The 23,569-nt window shown below is 44.1% G+C and overlaps 1 protein-coding gene across 1 annotated transcript in view; it reads right to left on the bottom strand.

The window, feature by feature from the left end:
* The window catches only part of LOC146855554 (uncharacterized), a 421,570-nt gene that overhangs the window by 125,405 nt on the left and 272,596 nt on the right, over nucleotides 1-23,569 (bottom strand). Inside the window, exons 13-14 of the mRNA XM_085653381.1 lie at nucleotides 18,072-18,225; nucleotides 2,490-2,727 (exon numbers count right to left, since the gene is read on the bottom strand). Coding sequence (XP_085509507.1) covers nucleotides 2,490-2,727; nucleotides 18,072-18,225 — 392 coding nt within the window. The remainder of the gene's footprint in view (nucleotides 1-2,489; nucleotides 2,728-18,071; nucleotides 18,226-23,569) is intronic.

Raw genomic sequence — 23,569 nt, 5'->3', positions numbered from 1 at the left:
TTTCACAAAGTTACCGTTCTCTCAGGTCAAGGTATACATTCTCAGAAACTGAAAAGTGCCTGGTTGCTTGTCTGTTTATTTCTATGGTGTGATTCCTCTAATGAGGACGTCTAGTGTGCAGATATGCCATAGGGAATTTGAGGGTTCTACTGTGCATTGCAGTGGATGTGTTTTCAGCATACTTTAATCCAAGCACTCAAAGTGCATTAAAAAATGTATGGGTACTGTGAAGCTGCGTGCAAGTGCGGCGATGTGAGCGAGCATGTGGGCGTGGTCCAGGCGTGGGTTTAAAAACCCCAAATATTTTGTATCTTTTTTTCCATCTTTCACCTTCAGGTAACTACATATAAAATAACACACAGCTTAGATGAAAATAACATGCAAGTTATGTTAATCAGTGGAAAAAGCACTAGTGTACATTATGAAACCTCTGTCAGTTAATGCACTGCACCAGAGTGCCACAGAATTGAATCCTGGTGGGTGCAGTGGAGTATAGTGACTTGTGTATGTTTAATGCTGCACAGTGGTCAAAGTGCATTAAAACAATGGGAACTGTAATGCTGCACACAATGGAGGGGGGGGGGGGTGGTGAGCATGGGGGCTGGGTCAAAGACATGGCAAAAAAAATATTTTGTAACTTTTCTTGGTCTTCCACCTTCAGGTAACTACATATAAAATAACACACAGCTTAAATGAAGATTATGTGCAAGTTAAGTTAATCAGTGGTAAATGTACTATCGTACATTATGAACGCTCTATTAGATAATGCACTGCAGAGATCTGTGTCTGTAACCAGAGAGCCCAAGAATTGAATCCAGGTTGGTGCAGTGGGCAATAGTGACTTGTGTATGGTTTATACTATGAGGTCCCAGTCTGCGACAGAAAGCACTATGAACATTTAAGTCATTATTTTAAACTAGCATTACACACAGAATAGGGTAGGCTGCCACAGTATACACAAAATGGTTTAAGATAAAAAAAAAAGCATTTCCAAAATATAGATTTTTTGCAGAATTTAAGTAGTGCAATTAGGTTTTTTTTATAACTGTATGTTAAAAGCACACACTTCACAGCTTTACTGGTAGCTCTATTCTATAATACCTCTCAAAAAGAATAAATGTGTGTCATCAGGAAACTTCAAGGGAAACCATCAATTAAAGCCAATACCGGCTTCCAAGCACCCTCTACATTTGCAGATTGACCAGTTGCACACATTTACATTTCTTTCAGTGAAGCAGGCACCCGGGCAAGACGGCTTGATTAGCTGTTTGCACCTCCCTCGGTTTCACAGCACAGAAGAATCTCTGCTTTACACTTCAGCTGTAGCATTTTTAGCACTCGGAATTAACCGTCTCAGGATGGCGGTCTTTTCACAAAAAGTAGGGGAACTGTTTTTCTAAAATTAAAAAAGTATGGGCACGTCGTGCCCCTCAGATCCCGCCCACTTCACCCGCTGCTTTAATCAATTAATCATTAACAATGCATGGTGTTGCCTCTTGAGTAAAAAACACACTGTTACATGAGATATTTAATAAATACATGGAATATTAGTTAGAAATGAGATTAGGAGCAGCAATGGTGAAGTATACTTTCTGCCAGCTCTTCCAAAAGTGCTTTTTTCTCATATGTGGCGCACACACTCCGTTTCCCCTCGGTTGTTCCCTTTAGTCTGCTAGGATGTGCCATCCCTCAATCAGTGGTGCAGCAGGTGCTCTGGCACCACGGCCTAGAGACCGAGGGGCCCACTGGCTCCTGATTAATGCTATATTTTACTACCTAAACAACAGTCGGACCATTTCCTTTGCTTGCGCTGGGCTCCTTGGCATCTTTGCGACACCACTGCCCTCATCACGTGTTAATATGAGGGCTGACTACAGTGCTACATTTGAGCCAGTGGTTGCTGGTGGAGGCCACCGGCACTCATTTTTGGGGACTGGTATTTATTTTTCCTCATCAGATATTGACCACGAGCAAGAGAGTGAAAAACACACAAACGAAAAAAAAGGAGGACTAGAAAGATGGAAAGTCTGGCACTAAGGGAGAATGCAGGAACCCGCAAATGTGCGGTAATGGGACAGCAGCATCTGGTAGTGGATTAAAGAGGCCGGAGCTTAATTCAACACTTTAAAGCATTGGTATTTTGGGGACGATTTTTAATAGCTCCTCCGGAGCCGATCTTTGGGCACCGGAGCTCATTTAGGGGCATATTATCAAGGGCGGCGTTAAATTTATCGCCGGTTTAGCGGCAGAAAACTGCCGCTAAAGCGGCGAAAATGGGCTTGATAATATGCACTGGAGAATTCCAATAGAAGCCAAGGTTCACACCAGAACCTGGACTTCTATGGGAATTCACAAGGGCATATTATCAAGCCCATTATCGCCGCTTTAGCGGCAGTTTCCTGCTGCTAAACCGGCGATAATTTTTAACACCTTCCTTGATAATATGCCCCCATTGTTTTTTTTCAAATGAAGCACTTGTGATCATTTACCTTGGTGATGAGCTCTTCAGCAGATCCCAGTGGAAGGTGCGAGCAGGAGCCGATGGGAAGCGGCCATGCAGAGTATAGGCTTCAATCCATTGATCCACACCCTCCACTTTCTCCTTTACCTTCTGCGATTCTTGAGAGGCCGTGCTGGCAGCGGGAGGTGCTGCGGACCGAACCTTGCGGCTTCTTTGAGTTTTCAGTGGCCCGCTGGACATCCCATGAAAGTGTGGTGAGTCAATTCCTGAAATTCAAAAACCAGCATTACCAAAACAAATATTGTTAAGTGTTTTGTGGGAACAGTGATGAAACCAGACAGAAAGGATGAAGTGCTTGTATGGAAAATCTTTAGTCATCTGTCTAATACATTAACAGGCTTTGACCAGTAGGATTCTTCTTTTACCAATGCTTCATGAAAGTGCAAACATAAATTACTTGCATTTTATATTTTGTCCCAATACCCTGTTGCAGCTGCAGTTTGCCATTTTCAATAAGCAAAAGCAATGGAAGTTGGAATGCAAATGGATGTCACTGGAGTGGGTTCCCATCAGGGCACAATCCCTGCCCATTCATGAAACCCCAGCTACCTCAATTTCTTCTGATCCCACCATTGTTTCCTATGGAGTCTCTGACACTGCTTTTCTGGCAATTTTAAGTGCTGGAATACTCTTGATTCAGTACAATATGCAAAACGAATACGTTACTTACCTTTGTTGATGGATCCTCAGTGCCTCAAAATAGTCCCAAGTCACCAGACTGCATCAGGAGAATTTTTCATAGCAGTGCTCCTGCACACCAGTAGGTGGTGCCGTACAGCTCTGTGTTGGTTTCACAGTGCCCCAGAAGATGGAGAGGAGCCCCATATGAACTCCACCCCTTTGCAGTGAGGTCAGTTTCTTCTCTTTACACTTTCTGTGCCCTCAAATGTAGAGCGTGAACAACTGTTGGTATCAGTGAGCTGAATACTACCTTGGAACATTTTTAGAGGTTAAAAAGAGGCCACTCATCACAATGAGGAGGTAGGAGGGTTGTGATGAACCTGTTGATGGGTAGAGTATCCACCAGAAAGAGTGTTACCAAAGGGAAGTAACTTGTTCTTCTGATGGATACTTCTAACTGCAGATTCTTCACCTTAGAATAGATACCAAAGCAGTACCCCCCATAGATGGGCTGGAACCCAAAAGTCTTCTAGGACTGAATAAGCAAAATGTCGTTCACACTGGATTTGGCTGTTAAAGCAGTAGTGCTTTTTAGTGTATGTACTGATGCCCACATTGTATTCTGGTAGATGTCAAGGACAGGCCTCCATGTGCCAATGGAGTGTCAGCAGCCTTCGCTTTGGTGGAATGGGTTCTCAGACCATTCAGGGACTTCCTCTTGGACACGGTGTAGCGGATTTGAATGCAGAGGACTATCCACCTCAACAAGGTCCTCTTATGCACAGCGTGCCCTTGCTTTGCACCAGAGAATCCCACAAATAGCCTATTCTCCACTTCCCCTTGATATGATCAATGTAAAATCTTAAAGCCATTTTGAGGTCCAACTGATGGAGCCTCTCCTCCTCCTCATGGAGCCTCCGGACCTTATTCTTCAATGGGTGAGTGGGAGCATAGATCACTTTGAGAGTGATGGACAGGCTAACATGGAAGGCAGTTGCAACTTTTGGTAAGAGGGCCACTTGAGTCCTCAGCAACAATTTGTCAGGAAAAAAGATAATATACGGGGGTTGCACTCAACATGCCTGTAGCTCACTCGCACAATCAGCTGACATAATTAAAATGAGAAGACAGCACTCAAGGCCAGGAAATGCAGTAAGCAGCTATACTTGGGCTTGAAGGATGTACACACGAGGAATGTCAGGGCAGAGCGAAGGTCTCACTGTGGCGTCACAAATGGTGCGGGAAGAAACGTGTGTCAAACCTTTAAGACACCTCATTACGACAGTTGATTTGAACAAAGACAGTTGGTCCAGCGATCAAAAGGGCTGACAATTAATCTTTTATAGTGCCCACTGCAAGGCCTTGCTGGGATAAGGACAAAACAAACAAAAGGACATTGAAAGCGTTGCCTGTAAGGGGTCAGTGTTGCAAGCAACACACCATGTTATGTCTGTGTCCCAGTGGCTGGCATCAATAGATTTTGGGGAGACATTTGCCACTTCAAGCAGCAAATCAAAAGAAATCAATTGCCACTGCTCAATCTCAGGTGTAGATTGTGTAGATTTAGCTAGAGGACCCAGCTCGGTTACTGAGACAGGAGGTATTCACGTAGTGGCAGCCTGATTGAAGGACAGATGCTCATTCCCAGGAGTTCCAGGTACCACACTCTCCTGACCCACCTAATACACGGCCACTAGGATGACTTAGACATGGTTGACTTTCTTTAGCACTCTGGGCAGGAGAGATAGAGGTGGGAAGGTGTATAGGAGACCCTTGGTCCATTCCAACTGCAATTCATCACCTAACGAGTTGTCTTGCAGTAACTACAAAGGGTAGAATTGTTCATATTGCACGTTCTCAACAATGAACCAGAATATCTTGTGATGTGCCAGATAATGTCTGCTCAGTTTTCCAGCTATGGCATTCAGGATCCCAGCCAGGTGATTTGCAATCAAGAAGGTGACCTAGCACTCCAACCACCTTCAGAGATGCCAAGCCCTGTTGGCATAAGACCTAGGACCACACTCAACCCCTGCTTGTTACAGTACCACATGGCGGTAGTGTTGTCTATGAGAACCTTCACCAGCCTCCTCTTGATGAATGGCAGGAAGCTCATCAGACCTAGATGAATGGTCTGCAGCTCCAGCAGACTGACGTGGAGCAGGTTCTCTGCTGGAGACAAGAGTCCTCTTATTTCTACCTCTCCTAGATGACCTTCCCAGCACAACAGTGAAATGTTCATTACCACCATCAGCTCTGAATGGGGAAGGAAAGAGGCTTGCGCTCAATCGTCACCACTGCAGATCTTGAGCTGTCCGCTCTGAGATCTGGTTGGTATCAGAAAGGCTGCCTTGATGCTGACCCCACTGGAACTTCAAGTTCCATTTTAGAGCATGTATGTACCACCTAGGATAGGTAACGAAGAGGATACATGAGGCCAAGAAGTGTCATGTGTCACAGCATCACTAAGTTAGCATGAGCCCAGCAGTCATAATGCTGCTTTTGCATGCGTTACTACATGGCTTTATTTTTGCAAAACTCTGTTTATGCCTTTCACTGAGAACTGTCTGCTTGGTTCGTTCTCTGCCTGTTGGCGAAGTGTAGTCTGAACACTGTGAGCAAGGTCGATAAACAATGCCCCTTGTTATTCTGTTCTGGTCAGTCCCTACCACCTAAACAAAACATGCTAATACAGCTGCTGCTTGAAACTCGTGTTTCGATATTATGGGGATGCATGTTTAGGTAACACACACTTAGAGAGGGAGCTTTCCAGGGAGAAGAGCAATGCGGTTCCTATGATGTAGATATACCATTTAGGCACTAAGGTATGGGGTCTGCTGACAAAACCCAGAGATCTTCTATTATATAATAATACTTCTTCTTACCAAGGGGAGGGTGGTTAGGCCTTATAGTCCTTCCTCCACTGTCTTTATATGATGACATCTCCCTTTATGATATATGGCCTTGCTGCAATGCTAACTGTGTTGATTTTATGCATTTTGCTGCTCGTTGTGGCTCGTATACTGCGTTTTAGAACATGATATTTGAAATAAACATTTTAAACTATATTCGTGGTTCGGTCAGTTCTTATTGTGGACCGGTACGAGAGTGTGAGCGAAAAGGTGTTTCTTGTTACCGCGATTCCTGAGAGATCCAGGAGTGTTGCGTTCTGGGGTGTCTAATCACTTGCTTCTTCATAAGTGTGTAGTAGAGCGAGTGAGACACTATAGCTAGTTGGTCCTTGGTTCGTGGGCACTTAAATGGTGGGAAGGGTTAGCCATATACACGAGGTATCATATTCCTGCGCATAGTTCGGTGTATGTGCAGAATCCCTGCAACAGAAGCCTCAAAGTCACACTCACTGTTCTCCAGGACTAAGCCTGAAACATCAAGATCGTAGCCTGAATGCTTCTGTGGATGAAACATCCTGAACTCCATCTTATCCAGGACTGCCCCTATGAATGGAAGCCTCAGTGAAAGAATGAGGGGAGACTTAGGATTGTTTATATTGAACCCTAACAATGTCAAGAGTTCAGCCAGGGCCGGACTGTCCGTAGCGGGCACCGGGCAATCCCCCGGTGGGCCGCACGGGTGGGGGTCGGTCTTGGGCCCCTTGGGGCCGTTTTTCTTAAAGGGCCGTTTTTGCAGCATAGCTGCAAAATTAGCCCTGTAACAAAATCGTCTGAAAACCGGCCCTGGCAAAGAGCTTGGCAGGGTCAACACAATGTATGCTGTTGCCTGTGGGAAGAAGGGCATCTAGGATATGCAAATAACTGTGCGTGAACCAAGCTCCTACCCTTTTATTCATTTCTACACCCTTTGACAGAAAATGGCGAGCAGCCAATTGTGGTCACCACGTTTGAGTGGTCAGGATAAATGAGACTGTGTGACTAGTGTGACATGAAATTAGCTTCTCGCCATTTGTTCATTCTATGCCTTTTGAAAGAACATGGTGAGCAGAAAATGGTGAGCAGACTACTGTGGTGACTGCTTTTGAATGATCAGAATTAATGAGACTGACCTGACATGAAATTAGCCTCTCTTCATTTATTCTATGCCACTTGACAGAAAATGGTGAGCGGGCTACTGTGGTGACTGCGTTTGAGAGGTCATGATTAAAATACTAGCTTTGAGGGAGTGGTAGCTTTTTTAAAAATGCATTTTTAGTAACATATTTTTGAAGGTTTGGGACTATGTTGGAGACACTGCCAATCTTATGGCCTTTTGGTCCTGTGGAAACAAAAAACAGAAGTCTCTTGTAGATGCAGGAGAAAGAGGGTAACGAGGCAGTGATGAAAATGTGGAGGGAATGTTCTTTTCATTGCAGGTTCCACTGTTTACTGTGAATCCCCACTGTAATGAGATAAGGCAGCACGTCAACCCTCAGCAATTCTATTACAGAGTTTAAGAACAATCACTGCTTGACTATAAGCTGGAGTACATATTAAGAGAATTGTGTTACAGAATGGCCTTTGGGCTGAAAGTGTCCGACAGCGGCATGTAACTCCAATGCAATCACTATCAGCTGAGACTAGAAAACATCTGTACCAAGTCACAGGTTTGACAGTCTAAAGAGGAGATGGAGAGAGACCCTAGATTGGCTCAGGTGACTGCCATGCAGCTACACCAGTCACAACAAGAGAGAAAAAACATGTTTGTACATGGTTTCTCATGAACAAAACAAAGGAGATCAACAAGGAATGAACACTTTCGCGGACATGTGTGTAACTTATGAACAACATGTCTATAGTGTGTGTCTCTATGTGTCGTTACCTCCACCAACTGTGCGAGGGTTGTGTATGTACTGCGGAGCATGGAAAATAAGTACAGAACATAGCTCATCTGAACGTCGGTGTACATTTTTATATGCACTGTTGTGCATTCTGCCCGTCAAGTTAGCCTCCAAATGGATCCAGCACTGTACTGGATAGTTTTCTGCATAACATTTCCATTCTATGTTGGTACTTCTGACTTGCCACTATGGGTGAACCATTCTTGAATCAGTTATGTTTTAATGATATCTCGCTTTATCTGTCCTGATGTTGGTCCACAACTCAGACTGTTATTAGGCCCAAAATGCTGGAGGGCACCAGAGTGCCTGGCCGGAAGGCAGCAACGTTCTAGTGGAGCTCCAGATGCCAAAGGCATAATCTGCCACCAATCTGCCATAATCTGGAGCCATTGAGCCACATAACATTAGAAAACCTGTCCAAATATGTGCCGTAACTGAGTGTGGGGTGAGTGGACACTTGCTCCTGATTCCCACCATTTACTGAGCAGGTAAGGCCACAACAGCTGCAAGCTTCTGAGGTCTGTTACCTGTGGCTGGTGTAGCATGGTCAGTCCCTCTTGCATTGGCAACCAGCAGACCACTGCCCGTCTGCAGGATTGTCTTTAGCAGCTGTGTAGATACATGGTCTGCCTGATTGTAAGATTGTGCACTGCAAGGTCTGCCTGATTGCAACATTGTGCATTGCCAGAGCGGCCTGCTGCTGTGTGGGGTACACAGTGGTCCCTTTACTTGAGAGGGTCGTGTTCACGGCTGCAAGGGGTGCACCTGCTTGGCCCTGGAGTCCCACCCATAGATGACAAGGAAGGTCATGGGTGCAGAGGCTGGAACCATACCCACCTGACTCCCTTCACCATACTGCCCCCCTGTGCTAGATAATATGTCAGGGGCATTAGAGGGCTGCATCCGCCTCGTTCAAATTATGTGTGGTCCATGGAGGTGATAATCAGGAACGTGGATTACAGTCGTGGGGCTCTGCTCCCGTCCTGGAAGTCAAATGCTGAGGATGTTTACTTAAATTGTGTCTGCTTGCCCCTATTTCATACACCCATTGGGGTGTCTGCAACAACACTGCTCCAGTGGGGAGAGGCTAGACCATTGGGTGCACTGTAGCAGAGCAGCACATACACCTACGAGCCTCCTTAATCCCTGGGAAAGTTGCTGGGGCGCGACTGGGAAAGTCACGCAGCTTCTTGCCTAGATGATTTGCATTTAAAGAAGGCCAAGTTTGACCACTCAGGATGACTACGACAGTCTGTTGGAATGCTGCCCTCCCATCAGGGTTAATATAGAGCAGCAAGACAACAAACATCGCGCAAAAACCTTTGACTATGAGTAGGATAACTCGCCTCAACCATGTCTGTAAGGCCCGCTGGAACAGGAAATTTGCATCCTGCTAGCTGAAATGGAACACAGCCTGAAAAAGATTGGCACTGTAATGGACAGACTTGATAGCATGAAAAAGAGCATTGATAAACATGATGATAGGATTGACCGAGAGTGTCGGGTGCAGAAGATAGCGCTATGGGTCACAGCAAGAATATGTTATGCATGAAACATATTCGTGTACTGATCAAGGCAAAATAACGAAGATCTGGAGGCACACTCTGGTCAACACAACCTGCAAATCCTTGGAATACCAGAGTCCACTACCATGAGCATAATAGAAGATTATGTGGAAAAATGCTGGAAAATGTCTGAGAGATCTACCTCTACATCCACGTTCTTGGTTGAGCATGCACACAGATGGCTGTGTCCACCTGCCCGCCCCATTACAACTAAGTTGCTATATTCAAAAGACTAGCACACAGCGTTAAGTCTTGCTAGAGAATGCCACAATATTGCATTAGAAGGAAATAAACTGTTGATCTACACAAACTTCATCATTGCAGTTCAAATTGCAAGAAAATAATTTCTTCCAATTAAAAGAGACCTACAGAAAGCAGGGCATATGGTAGGCTTTACTATATACAGCCAAACTTGGCATCATCATGAACAGCAGGCCACAGAAATGTAACAACCCCAAGCAGGCAACTGAATTCTGTTAGAAGAATCGGCATACATCATCTGGATGATAAGGGCCATGAGAAAGATACATCGAGACTACCTCAGAAACATGGAATGGCCTCTGTTTGCTCTATACGTTTCAAATTGTGCTAACCAGGATACAATCTGCCAACCATCTGTTAAGTCGCTGCTCTAAACCTCATCCCTGCCCAGCTCTATATGCAAGTGACGTAGAACTACATTTCTTTGGATGTAAACAATGTCCCCATGGACATGGAGTTGGCAGTCAATAAGAATTCTAAAACCTCAGCTGTGTTTCCCGCCGCATAAGATTGTTGATAAGGGTTGATCATCTTTTCTAATGTATCTACACACCAGATAGTTAGTGGGTATCATATAACCTGGTTTCTTGGGCCACCCTCTCTTACTTAAGATGGGGTGCTTAGCTCTGCACCTTGACGACTCAATGATACCCCTAGTTCTACACTCCTACTTTACTATACTCCCCCCGCAGTGCTGTTTCCTTCTGTCTTTTAAGTTTCCCAATGATCTAGGATCATTCTCATCTAGGTCACCTCATGTAGGGATGGGTTTAATTCCTATGCATTACATTATTATAATGTTCTTACTAACTCCACACTACTTCATTATAACTAGATGGCCAAGATGCCTTTGCAAGTTGCAGTAAGGTCTCTTGGTTACACTCAAGCGGGCCTCTGCTATATAACTGACAATACGAACTCTTAGATCCCTAAGTTGGACCATAAGAAGCCACAACATTCCACAAAAGACCCAGCAGGTCGTGGCCTATTTAAATGGCACAACATTGATACTGCCCTCCCACAGGAGACCTAATTTAAGGGCCGCATTCCGTACAGGCTGAGCACACCTGCTTATGTTGTGCTCATGTTACTGTGACAAAAGGAGCCTCAGTGCATTATAGCAGTTTATGAGAATTTTCTACCAATAACGCACAGCACAATTACATTAAATGAAGAAAATACTTGGGCTATCATACTGTTAGGATTGCCTCATTCATGTGCTATATTTGTTTGGTCTCAAGTGTCCCAGAGTCAATGGATAACAAATAGAGATGACACTAGTATGTCCAGGACACCCCATAGCAACAACGTACAAATGTATTCTCTCCACCTTAAGGCCTACATGTTTGTTTTGCACTCTGGGAGTCATTTCCAATTTTGAGCGGTCATCCATCCAACAGGTAGAAGATGTGATTATGAAAATGCTCTACCATCTTCATCATGAAATCTCCATTTTTTTGTTGGCGCATCAGTGGACTACCCTTGTCATTGCTGTGGTGCTCCCCTGCATTGACATAAAAATCCAGGTATACCCTAATTCTGCCCACCTCTCTGAGGTGGACATAAGCAAGCACCAGAAAGGTCCTAAAACATACCCCTATTGACAAGCACACAAACAATTCTTAATTTGTACCAGATTGTTCAATTTATGTGTTTTACAACTACAGCTGGACAGAAGCCTGCAATAGCTCAGAAACACTTTATGGACTGCCTTTCTTCTGTAGCTAGGTGAATAAAAAAACAACTGTGACGTTCAATTCGGATAACACAGAGGTACTTGTATTGGAGGGGATTCTTCCATCTTGTTTAATGGCCATTCTGCTTATGACTCTACAGCCAATATCCCTGGTCCAGAATCCAGGCCTCCTTTTTTATAAGGATAAAGGCTGATTCCCCAAACTTCTCAAGGTTCATCTACCTCCTTTCTTAGTCTGAGCACGATTATGAAGAGTCTTCTCTGTGTTATAAAGTATGCTAATTTTCTTGTGATCCTAGGCACTGTTGGCCTATTTTAATTCCCTTCACCTGGGGTATGGCTGTTGCTTGATCTTCTGCCCTTGCCCCTATTTCCAATCAATTGAAGAAACTGCATTTACTTCCTATTCGGAAATGAGCTATGTTTAAAAGCTTATGTATCTCTCACAAAGTAGTGCATAATCAAGACTTTGGGTTAATTTGGGCTCCATTTTCCTTTTGCTATCATATGCTTGATTTTCAGTCCTCTTTGTTTTCACAATATATGCAAAATCAGGAGAGCACATATGGGTGGTCATTCTTTTTCATACTTGAAAGCTCAAGCTTCGAACTATCTTTTGACAAGCATCAGCCAACCACATGGCATTTAGGAAACAGATGAAGACCTGGTCCTTTTCCAGTGACCAGCTTTCTGTATTTTCTGCATTCTCAAGCCAGGAAGCCCATGCTTTACAAAACCAGGTAATTCCTATAAACCAGGCTCCCGTGCCTTGCAAGCCTGTAACTGGGTGCAGCAAGGCACCATGTTAACAGCACCAAGCATACGTACATCATTGATACAAGCACTGTTGATTCACCAGGGATTTAGACCTTTAACCGCTTTAAGTACTGGCAGATATAGATTGATTTGATAAGGCTTTTGGGACAGAGTCTCACTGTGATATCACAAGTGTGGGTGGGTGCCCAGATAATGATCCTTCTGCCACACCTTCAAATTAATTTCTTGGAACGTAGCAGGGCTTTTGTCCAAGTTGACCTGCCCAGAGTGATGCACATTTATTGATACTTATGATATGTGTCTATTTTAAGAAACTTTGTCGCTTAGACCTTGGCATTGTGTAGGATTCACCACATACTGCCAGGAGGCTTTTACATCTTGGAGGGTAGACCATCAGAGAGTGTCACAATTTGGGTTAAAACCACCCTATCACATAAGATCAAGGAAATTAAGTAAGGCTCGCCTGACTTGCTGGGTGTTAACTTGATTCTTTAGCATAATGTAATCTGTAACATCTATAATGTATATTGCAGACCTGTGGGTCAAAAAATAGAGTTGGGGCAATTGAGCTGCTGTCCTCGCATCTAGCAGCACTCCCAGCCGAGGTTGTAAAAATTGTGGGTGGTGATTTCAATTACCTATTTGAACCACTTAACAAAGCATTGAGCCTTATTTAACTGAGAAAGATCTCCTCTGGTCCATTCTGGAGCTAGTGATCCCACTTGTAAAACAATGGTCTCCACTAGCCATATAACTTAATGCATTCATGTTGAATCAGGGCTTAAGAGCCTGCAATGAGGTCAAACTCGGATAGAGAAGGCAACCACACTATAACCCATAGAGCACAAGTCTTATAGACTACATCTTGCTTGATGTTCGGCTTTAGCTCAAATTAATTGACATGGCTGTAATACCCCGCTAAGATAGCGATCATAATGCGCTAGCCCTTGATCTGAGCATATTGGTCCCCATTGCTCCGGTAAATCATGATGAGCTTTTTGATAGAATGCTAACCATGGCCACTGATAGATGCAGGCTTAAATGGAGTGAATTGTCTCAATCCAAGGAATCCGTTGAAGAATTATACAAATTAGTTGCTGATGGTATAGGGGGTTTTTGCCATTACTAGAACTGCCATTGGAGAAGGGGGAGGTTTGACCAACATTAGCACTCTCCATAATCAGCTGTTTTTAAAACTAAGACAGCTCTTGTATGTGGAAATCAGCCTGTCAGTCAGGAGACATGGTCCCCTCACCTGGTATAACAGTCCGTGTAACGGAGCAAGAGCAGCGCTCACTGGAGCCATCAAACAGCAAGATAGGTTGTTGATCCAAGCAACCAGGAGGGCATATAGAAATGCCCTCCAGGAATCAAAGAGAGAGCGGGAACACAGGAAATGGGAGGGCTTGCTGCCCGTGGTAAAAAAAGGGTGACCACTGTTCGTTTTGAAACATAGTCTCAACAGGCAGCGCCAAAGGTTTTTGTCCCATCAAAAACAACATCACGATATCTGACTGGGTCCCCCACTTCTCAAACCTGTATTCTACCGCTAAACAGAGTGAAGTTCCTGTGAGGGCATTAATTAACATACTCTCTGGTAGTCCCACTGAGGCCCAACCCATGACAGACCCACTTGCACTTCAAAGTGACCAACTGGAAGACATAGGCTTCAGCTTCGAGGAAATTAGACAAGCCATATGCAAAATCGTTCCTCACAAAGGACCAGGGCTCGACAAAGTACCGGGGACCTCTTCGTGGTTGGGATTAATGTCAGGAGCCCCTATTTTTCTCTTATTTTCAGTGCCATAATTAAAGGTGCCCCATTCCACCAACAGGGCCTGGGACAGAGATCCGTCCCATCTTTAAGAAGGGCTCCCGCAACCTCCCCTCTAACTACAGGCCCATAAGCTTCTTTGACAATTTCCAAAAGCTTTTTGTGAGGGTATTCTTGGGCAGACCGCAAGAATGGATGACCGCTAATTAGATATTGACCCCTCTACAAGCTGGATTTAGAGAATGCACCAGTACAATTTGCCAGGTGTTTTGTCTCCTTTTGTTGTACTGGAAGACTGGCCGTTTAGGGGGCTGTCGCCTCTACATAGTCTCCATAGATCTAAGCACTGTGTTTGACCTTATACCCCGCCCTACTCTCTGGCAGATCCTGGCTGACATATGGGTCCCACGACACCTCTTGGATATGATCATGAGTCTCCATGACAATAATTACATCCAAGTAAGATGTGGGCAATTAGGAGAAATGACCAATCCATTTTCAGTTAATTGAGGGGTTAGGCAGAGATAGGTACTCGCACCGACCCTATTTATGCTATTTATTAATGATCTAGTTGCCTATGTGGACCAATTTGAGTTGGATGCGCCACGTCTTGCAAACATCAGGGTGCCCGCCCTGATGTTTACAGATGATATGCTGTTACTTTCAACAACACCAATAGCTGCAAACCCCCTATTGTTCCCTCCCCTGACGAACACTTGACGATCTGAAACCAACTGCATGTGATATTTTTGCAACCTTGATAACATGAGGCGAAACACCAACGCTTGTAATGACACTGTTCCCCGTAATACGCAAATTGATTATTTGTATCGAATGACCCTGTTTTTTTTTTTTTTTTTAAATGTATTTATTGACTGCAAACAAGGCACAGTAATGTACATATCCGTGCGCCACCAACCAGGGGCTCGCCACCTTTTCTCATATATCCAGCCAACTGTATCGGCTATCCCACATCCCAGAGGTCGGGCATCGCCGTGCATAACTGGTTCAATACCCACTGCTTACCAAGTGTCCCTCCACATCGACGCTCGTCTGTGGGGCAGTCCCCCTGTCGGCGGCCAGGCTCTAGTGTGTTCCTCCCTCAGAACGTAGGGCACAGTCACGTGTTTGTGGCCGTAAACTCCAAACCCCCTCCCCCCTCCCACGGTTCCCCCTAACTCCCCCTACCCACCCACCCCAGCTAAACAATTGAGGTCCTAAGTCAGTCGCAGCCCCATTCGCTTCCCGCACTCAGCCTTCACTCATCTTCCGCCCGAGTGGCACCCCAGCACATTCCGTCGCCTCCTCCCTGATCACCACCGATGGGTCATCTTGCGTCCCCCACACAAACACCCCCCCCGGGAGCTTCCTCTTCTGCCATCTCCGAGACGGGACCCCCATCAGGGCCCCCCGCTGCAGTCTCCCGCCTGCCCAGATAATCTACGTACAGTTCCCAGAAGTTTTTTGGCCGGCTACGCGGTGGCAACAACTCACTGAACCTCTCCGCATGGGTGCAGCAGTATAGCACATCGCGCTTCCACTGCTCCACCGTGGGCAAGGGACCTCGCATCCAGCACATTGCAACTCGTCGTTTCGCAACCAGCATCCCCATATCCACCAGGCGTCGGGCCGCCTTCGGCACCACCCTGGAATGCCCCAACAACGCCACAGCCGGGTCCCTGACATACAGCAGGGTATCATCTGCGTACGCGGATACCGTTATCTTGTAAGTTGGAAAATTAATGCCTCGTAGGCTGTGGTATTCACGCATAGCGCACGCCAGCGGTTCTGCCACCAAGGCGTACAAAAGGGGCGACAGGGGGCAGCCCTGCCTCGTGCCTCTCGAGATTGTTATCGGTTCCGTGACTCGATCGCCCAATCGTATTCTCGCCTTGGGGCCACTATACAGCACTCCTATCATTTGAAGGAAGACCGGGCCCAGCCCGAATGACCCTGTTACTGATGTTTAATAAACAGAATTTATTAAAAACAACAACACCAATAGGGTTGCAAAGATTCCTTGATGGATTCGACCACTTTTGCAAGTTAAGGGGACTATACATTAATATTGGGAAAACTAAATATATGTTTTTTAACCCATGCCATTCTACCCACCCTAATCCCATGTTGAGAGGGTCTCCTTCAGAGTGCGTACACACCTTCAACTACTTGAGAGTCACCTAAACTGAGCATTCTGACTGGCAAACCCATATTGCAAAGTGCAGACTCAAACTAGAGCAAACGTCAGGGGAATAGTAAAGATGCATAAGGGCTCTCAATATCGCCCAAAGTCACCAGTACTCCAGATTTGTAACAGCCAGGCCCTAGTAAAGACCCTGTACTACGTAGAGCTATGAGGCAACAGTGAGGTGCCTACCTTGGTTGGAGCAAAAGCTGCTTTATGCGTCAATTGACTGGCCTTCCCATCAGCACACCGCTGCTCCCCCTAAGGTTAGATTTGGGGCTATGAAGCATTGCAGACAGAGCTAGTGTAAGGCCCCACTTGTATTGGAGAAGGCTCGGGGCCACACCAGAGCTCTGTGCTTATCAGTCAGGCTTAGTTGAGGTGCTACTCATACCAGGCAACATACCCAGGCTCAGGCACGTAAAATCAATTCTCACTAAAATTGGGCTGGAGAGAATGTGGGCCGCTCCCTGGGAGGCCTGTGCGATCACTATAAAATCAATCAAAAGACCGTACTGGCAGCACAAACTGGGCATAATGCAAGATCAGCCTAGCTTGGGTCCTCTGATGTCGACCTTCCTAATGGTAAAGGACGGTTATGAGGAAGAGGGGTTCCTGGATGATACAGAACCTACAACTGCCGGGAAGCTCTGCCAGCAATTTGGGTATAGGACCCTGCCGCTCTCTTCCATTAAGGCAAGCTGGGGGCATAAATCATGGCCGAGAGGCAGGCAGTGCCCATCCTGTAATGACCCAAAAGAATCAGATGACCATGTTTTACATTTTTGCCATACATACCAGAGTATCAGGAAACAATGGATCTTACCACACTGCTGTAATACAGGGGTCAGGGATTTTAGAGAGGCTCATTTCAAAAACTGACACTGGCCAATGTGTAGGGATGTATGTCGTTACAACGCACACTTTTACAACGCATGCACTTACAACGCATTTTTTCCAACGCAACATCCACTACAACGCATTCCATTACATAGCATCACACTACAACGCATTTTTAAAAACTACCTTTACAACGCATTCCATTACATCGCATACTACCTTTACAACGCATACCATTACAACGCATAATATTAAATTGCATTTAAGGTAAGTATTGGATAGTATAGGGGTAAAAATTACTATTCTAACTCCAGGGGGTGCAACAGTAGGGTAAGTGTTGGATTGCGTTGTAATGGTATGCGTTGTAAAGGTAGTATGCGATGTAATAGAATGCGTTGTAAAGGTAGTTTTTAAACATGCGTTGTAGTGTCATGCTATGTATGGAATGCGTTGTAGTGGATGTTGCGTTGTAAAAATTTCGTTGTAAGTGTAGTGCGTTGTAATAGTTGCGTTGTAAAGGTTGTTTACCATGTGTAGCCTTTGTGGTCTCTCAGTTCTTGCTGGCCATGTGGAGGATCAGGCCAAGAAAAGTACTCCAACATGTGCAGTAAGATAATAATGATCTATTAAGCAAATATCTACTTGTGCTTATGTCTAGCTTTTTATCCTTTTATGCACCTCTATCTTTAAAGTAACTTCTAGCTAATCACTTAGTATATGTTTATGGTTTTACATTTTCTATGTACATCATATTTATTGCCATTTATATTTCTTATTTTAACAATTGCGCACTGGTGTTTTTATGCACTTCGATGGCAATCTGCCGAGTAAAGTGTGTGTGAACTAAACTGAACAATTCAAAAGTTACAATATTAACGATCTTTTTAAATCAATGTTCACTCAAATTCTACACAATCCCTCCATATCCTTTAGAGGGCTCTAATGTCCACACACTGTAATCTACGGAGTGCATTCAATTTCTGCTCAAAAGCTTTTTCCCCAGAACAGCCCAAGGGTCACTGTTGAGGCTGCAGCTGACCTGTGGCGATGCGATAGTGCTCCATCCAGTCATCCAGAATGTTCCGGATCTTTCTCTGCAGCTTCCTCAGTTCTTTAGCAGCATTAAAATCACTCACGTGACTTATATCCACCTCTGGGATTTCTAGGGTCTTCACCAACTCTGATAAAAATAGCTTATTAATTTAAAAAAGAAAATATTGCATATTGTTATTAGTTATTTATAGCATTTCTTGTTAAAATCAACAATGTTTCTTCCTCAAGAGTGCTGATAAGAGAATAAGTATAACTGCTCAAATCCCGGTTTCAAAGGCTATAAAACTATCAAACAACACATGAAAATGAGACATGCATCTGTTTGACATGTTATGCTGCTGCTAAATACATTACATTTAAGAACAAAGGGGAATTTCTGAGCAAATTATCATTTTTTGCCGAAGGCAACTTTACCAATCAAACCAATTAGCGCCCAAAATCAATGTCTTAAAAATGCATTATAATTTTGTATTGTATTGCTCATCATCATATTTCACTTAATCTGTCATAAAGGGTAGTGTTTTAATGTGCACTTCACTCATTATAAATTAGCCTATCACGTCTTCTTACCAGTATCGAATAAATAACAGGGGTGCCTCGCTTGAAAGACAACTGTCTCTTGCTGTTAGTAGTGTTAAAAGTGGCATCTGGTACAGTACTACTTGTATTAGTACTAGCAAGCAGAATTAGTAGCATTAATAGTTTTTGTAGCACTAAAAATAGCATAAGTGCATGCAGCAGTGCCAGCAAGAGAAAATACGTTATCGTACTTGGCAACGCACGAGTGGCAGCGTCCAGGGTGAAAAAATTGCAGCATTCGTTTTTTGGTATTTGGGACGCATCAGGATCTCTGGATGTACAGTTACCGTATTTAAGGACGCGCTAAAGACAGACACCCTTTGTGGGTTGGAAGTATCACCACAAATACAAGTTATACCACGGAAAAGCAATAGCCTTGAAAAAGTCGCGGGTTTACTCCCCATGTACGCGACGAAACAAGTGTTGGCTTTGGGCTTCCGACCAGTCACATGATTGACTCAATATGATAGAATCATTTAAGAAATAAAGACTGAAGATTCTAAGAATCCTACGCTGTGTTGTGGATACATGTTCTTTTGGGTTTACTTTGTTACTGTTATTGCATTGTGATTAACTTGAAATTCACGTGTGCTTGGGAATTTGACACAAGAGACAAATCACTTCTTGTAGCTGCAGAAGTACCTTTGGCAATAGTACTACTGCTAGTAGCATTTAAAATAGTAGCAATCCTGCTGCTATTAGTAAATAACAATTGGAGAAGTTATAATACTAGTAATAGCAAAAGAACTAGGTACGTCAGGTAGGTATAGAAGGCCCTTACTTGTTGATACCATTAGTAATAGTAGTGGCAGTAGTATCTATAGGCCCAGGCCCCTATTTATCAAGGTTTTGCATCGCCCTTGTGCCATGCAAGGCGATAAATGAGATTTATCAAACCACGGGTGGCCACCTTGCGGGCTTGATACATCTAGAGTAACGCAAAGCAGCGCAAATCTCTGTTTGGTAGCATGAAGTCAATCTGGTGGCTTATTTTAAGGCACACATATGAACTCCCACTTTACCTGGGGAGTTAAAAAACAACAGTTAGGACCATAAATTCCCCATGGGAGTATTACACAAACCATCAGCACTTTCTTACAGGTCTTCTATGATAGTTTGGGCAACACCCAGATTCCCGTCTCTCAAAAGCAGCGATCATTTTTCTGCATTACAATGATAACTGCAGCATTGCAAGAGAACCACACAGACTATGACAGATTATTATAAATTTGCCCAGTAGTGGAAAATTAATGAGTCTTTTGTTCTTTATAAAGAGTGGCTACTGTTTAGGCATTATATAAAAAGCAAGAGAACTCAGTACAGCATCAAGCTTTAATTGTTGTTTCAGAGTTGCACCGGCTATTCGTGTAATCCGAGAGTGTATACTGGAGAGGTCTCCAGCATATCTCCTTTTGCTTGCCCTTCCACATTAGGAACCAGTGAAAATACTTTGAAGGATCTTGTTCAATCATTCTTTCATAAGGGTTATAAGCTTTATATTGCAATTTCAGTAAAGGAATACAACAATTCTGAAAGCTTTACAAGGTTGACACTACGGTATGTGGGATTTACTGCAAAGGATGCTCTCAGAAGCTTGGGTGTAAAAGTAACATAAAGGTCAGTGCCGTGCTCTGCAACAAATTGCTTATTGCGAAATTTATAGACATGTGCTCACTACAATTCATTATGAGAGCACTTCTACAGTCATAGTTTGGGGTCAGGTGACAGAAGTGCATAAGCCAACTGTATATGTGATTATAACAAGTACATGAGTGGAGTTAAGGACAAAACTGGGAGAGTCTGAACTATGTTTTTTATTTTCGGAAAGGCATAAGGAGATGGATTTTGTCACAGAGCCAGTCAGGAGCCAAACTCCATCCTGAGGAGGGCACCTGAAAACACAGTGAGCATACTAAAGGCGCAAGTAAGACGATTAACACAATTAAGACGAGTCCTCTTGAGCCAAACTGGGCTGCCATAGGGAGGTGTTAACAAAGGGCCACCTGCACAATATTATTCAGGTCTTTGACTATCTCTTTGTGTCTCTATCTTGGTCTAAGCATAGCCCAGACATATTTTTCATATAAATATAGTGTAAGTGGACTGCAGATAGCCAAGGTAGGAGTGACACACAGATCACTTCATCCACCACAACGCACATAGGTTATACTACAAAAACAATTCTCAAGCTACATACAGGTCCATCTGTAAGCAACCAGCAGTCTTGGCACTTGTTTGCTATACAAATGCCAGACAACACAATAAAAGGAATTTCTGCACTGCTAGATGGGCGGATCTGATGATAAAGCATGCCACACTATGTAGGTGAGGGTCTACATACCTACACAAATTCTATCACATAGTCAACAGAATAAAACAATAAACAACAATGAAGTGGGGAAATGCCATAATTATCTGTACTCAACGTCTTGTATTACTGTCAATGAGGACTGTTACACCATTCATCTTTCTTATCCTGACTAAAATTATATCTGACATATATGAATGTGTTTTTGTATGAGTGAAGAAAGGTCTGACACTGCACCTATGAGCTGTCAATGTTGACTTCAAGTAGGGTGTGGCTGGAGAATTTGCCAGCCAGCACCGTGGGAAACCTACCATTCCCAGACACTTCTGAAAGGTACGCACTCTGGGGAGTCCAGGATAGTGTGCTTTGCATAGATATATTCACATTTGCGCACCTCCACTACTGCAAATGTCCAAGCATGAATGTAAAAATTGAAATTCCACACATTTATGTGACTAAGTGACAGAAAACACATGAAAATACATGGAATGCAAAAGTCTGACCAATCTGCAATTCCATTCTTCTCCAGATGAAAACATGTATGAGTCGCAGGAGTGGCCAGCACAGGTAACAGTGGTGGGGTGGTGGGGGATAGGGGGTTGGAGGGAAAGTCGACAGTAGATGGGATAGGCAAAATTTAATTTAAAAAACACTTACTTTGCGCTCGCCACATTGCTGACTCAGCCATGCGGCGAGTGCAAAGTAAGTGGTTTTATTTAATTTTTAATTTCATTTTGCCTATTCTGTTGTCTGTCTACTTCATCCCCACCCGCCCTAGCCACACCATCCCACTGCTCTTACTTGTGCCTGCCACACCTGATGAGTGGGGCTATTATCCACAGACAAGAAAAGACCAAATCAGTCCCCATGCAAAGACCACATTTTTAGTACATTGCGTTTATGTGGTCAGAGTTCTTACCTGTTCCTGTCTTGCACAATAGGGTCAGCCACGCAAGTGGGGTACATTTTTATCAGAAGTGTGGGAATGCTGTGATGTATGACTTTTGTTAATGATCACAGAATCCAGAATTTTCCCTCACAAAAATGTGAGAGAACCTTTTATTTATTGCCAATGTTTGATGTTTGCAGAGCATTCTGGGTAAGAAAAACTTATGAAATCCACATACGTCACACCAACCTGGACTCTCCCTGGTATCTAGTTTTTAGAACTGTCTGGGGTTGGTAGGTTTCCCTGGGTGCTGGCTGATCCTGGGCACAAAGACCACAGCTACCCACATCCACAGAAATATTGAAATGCCAAGGAAAATCTCGATGTCTCCACATTGCATTTGAAGTGGGGGCTTTCTTGTCTTGGGTGATAGGCCCACTCACACAAGTGGAGCACCGTTTTAAGTGGGAAAAGTCTTGGAAAACAGAGTAGTAAAACATTTCTTATCTACGATTTCAATTGAGAGAAACGTTGAAACACAGAGTAGTAGAACGTTTGCTATTATCTATTGAATTCCAATCCAGTTTTTGCTTCCATAGGTAACCAGTGTTAAAAAAAGAAATGCATTTTGCAAAACATGTTATTTTGGGTAACCCCAAGCCAGAGTCATACGAATAAACACTATTGCTAAAGTCAGCTTCTTGGGCACATTCCAGTAATGCATAGTTTGCCTTTGTGACCTTTTTAGGTCTCGCTGAGCCAAAGGCTCGAAGAGACATTTTGTATGTGGGCTTTTCAAAGTGCTGCTGGCTGGCCTAACGCTTGCGTTCACGCGATCGTGAACGCGCGCAGCCGGCCGCCAGCAGCACTTTGAAAACTCGTGCGTCATCGCGATCGCGATCACTTTCGCTTTCAGAGCGATCACGATGACGCACACGCACATACCCCCTCCCTCCTCGTAAGCTTTATGGCAGCGTGTGAATCCTTGCTAATTAAGCCTTCCAGCGCGTGAATTATGCTCCTCAACGCCCTTGGTTTTTTTTTTTACTTTGAGCACGAGGCGCGCGCGGCCAATGCTTGTTTAGTTAGGAAATTTTTCATTTAACTTGTGGTGTGAACGTCTCCAGGCAGTGACCCTACAATTCGCACTGCAAATTTCTGAGCGCTGGCTCTTACTTGCCTTCTCCCATATATTCTACATTTATTCTCTGCTCGTTAACTCTCTTTCTTTCTTGGACATTTTTTTCTCTTAATCTTTTGTGTCATTTATGTGATTCCGCCTGTCCCCGCTCTGTTTCTCGCGTATTTCTGCTCGGTCTTCTTTTTTTGTCTTGCCTTTTTTGTTTCTCTTAAAGTGCCTGCTTCTTATCTCTGCTTTCATCCTCCTGCACCGCCCGTCTGTCTAGTCCTCCCTCTGTCTCTGTCTCTCTATCTTCCACTGTTCCTGTCTCTCCTCCTCTGTCTCTCTTTTGCCGCTCTTTCTCCTCTAATATATCTTTCTCTCTCGTTCCCTCTTTTCCACTGTCTATTGTGGTCTCTCTCTGTGCCTCTGCTTCTCTAACTTTTCCAGTGAGCCTGTCTCTCTCTTTTTCAGCTGTCGCTATCTGCCTATCTGTGATTCAGTCTGCTCCCCTCTCTTTCACACTGTCATTCTCCGCTTCTGTCTTCCCCCCCTGAATGTGTCTGTCTTTTCCATTGTGTCTCCTTG

This window comes from Triturus cristatus, chromosome 4_1, assembly GCF_964204655.1.
Source record: "Triturus cristatus chromosome 4_1, aTriCri1.1, whole genome shotgun sequence".
Lineage (NCBI taxonomy): Eukaryota > Metazoa > Chordata > Amphibia > Caudata > Salamandridae > Triturus > Triturus cristatus.
Note: the sequence above shows the minus strand (reverse complement) of the source record. Positions and strands in the feature narration are given on the sequence as shown.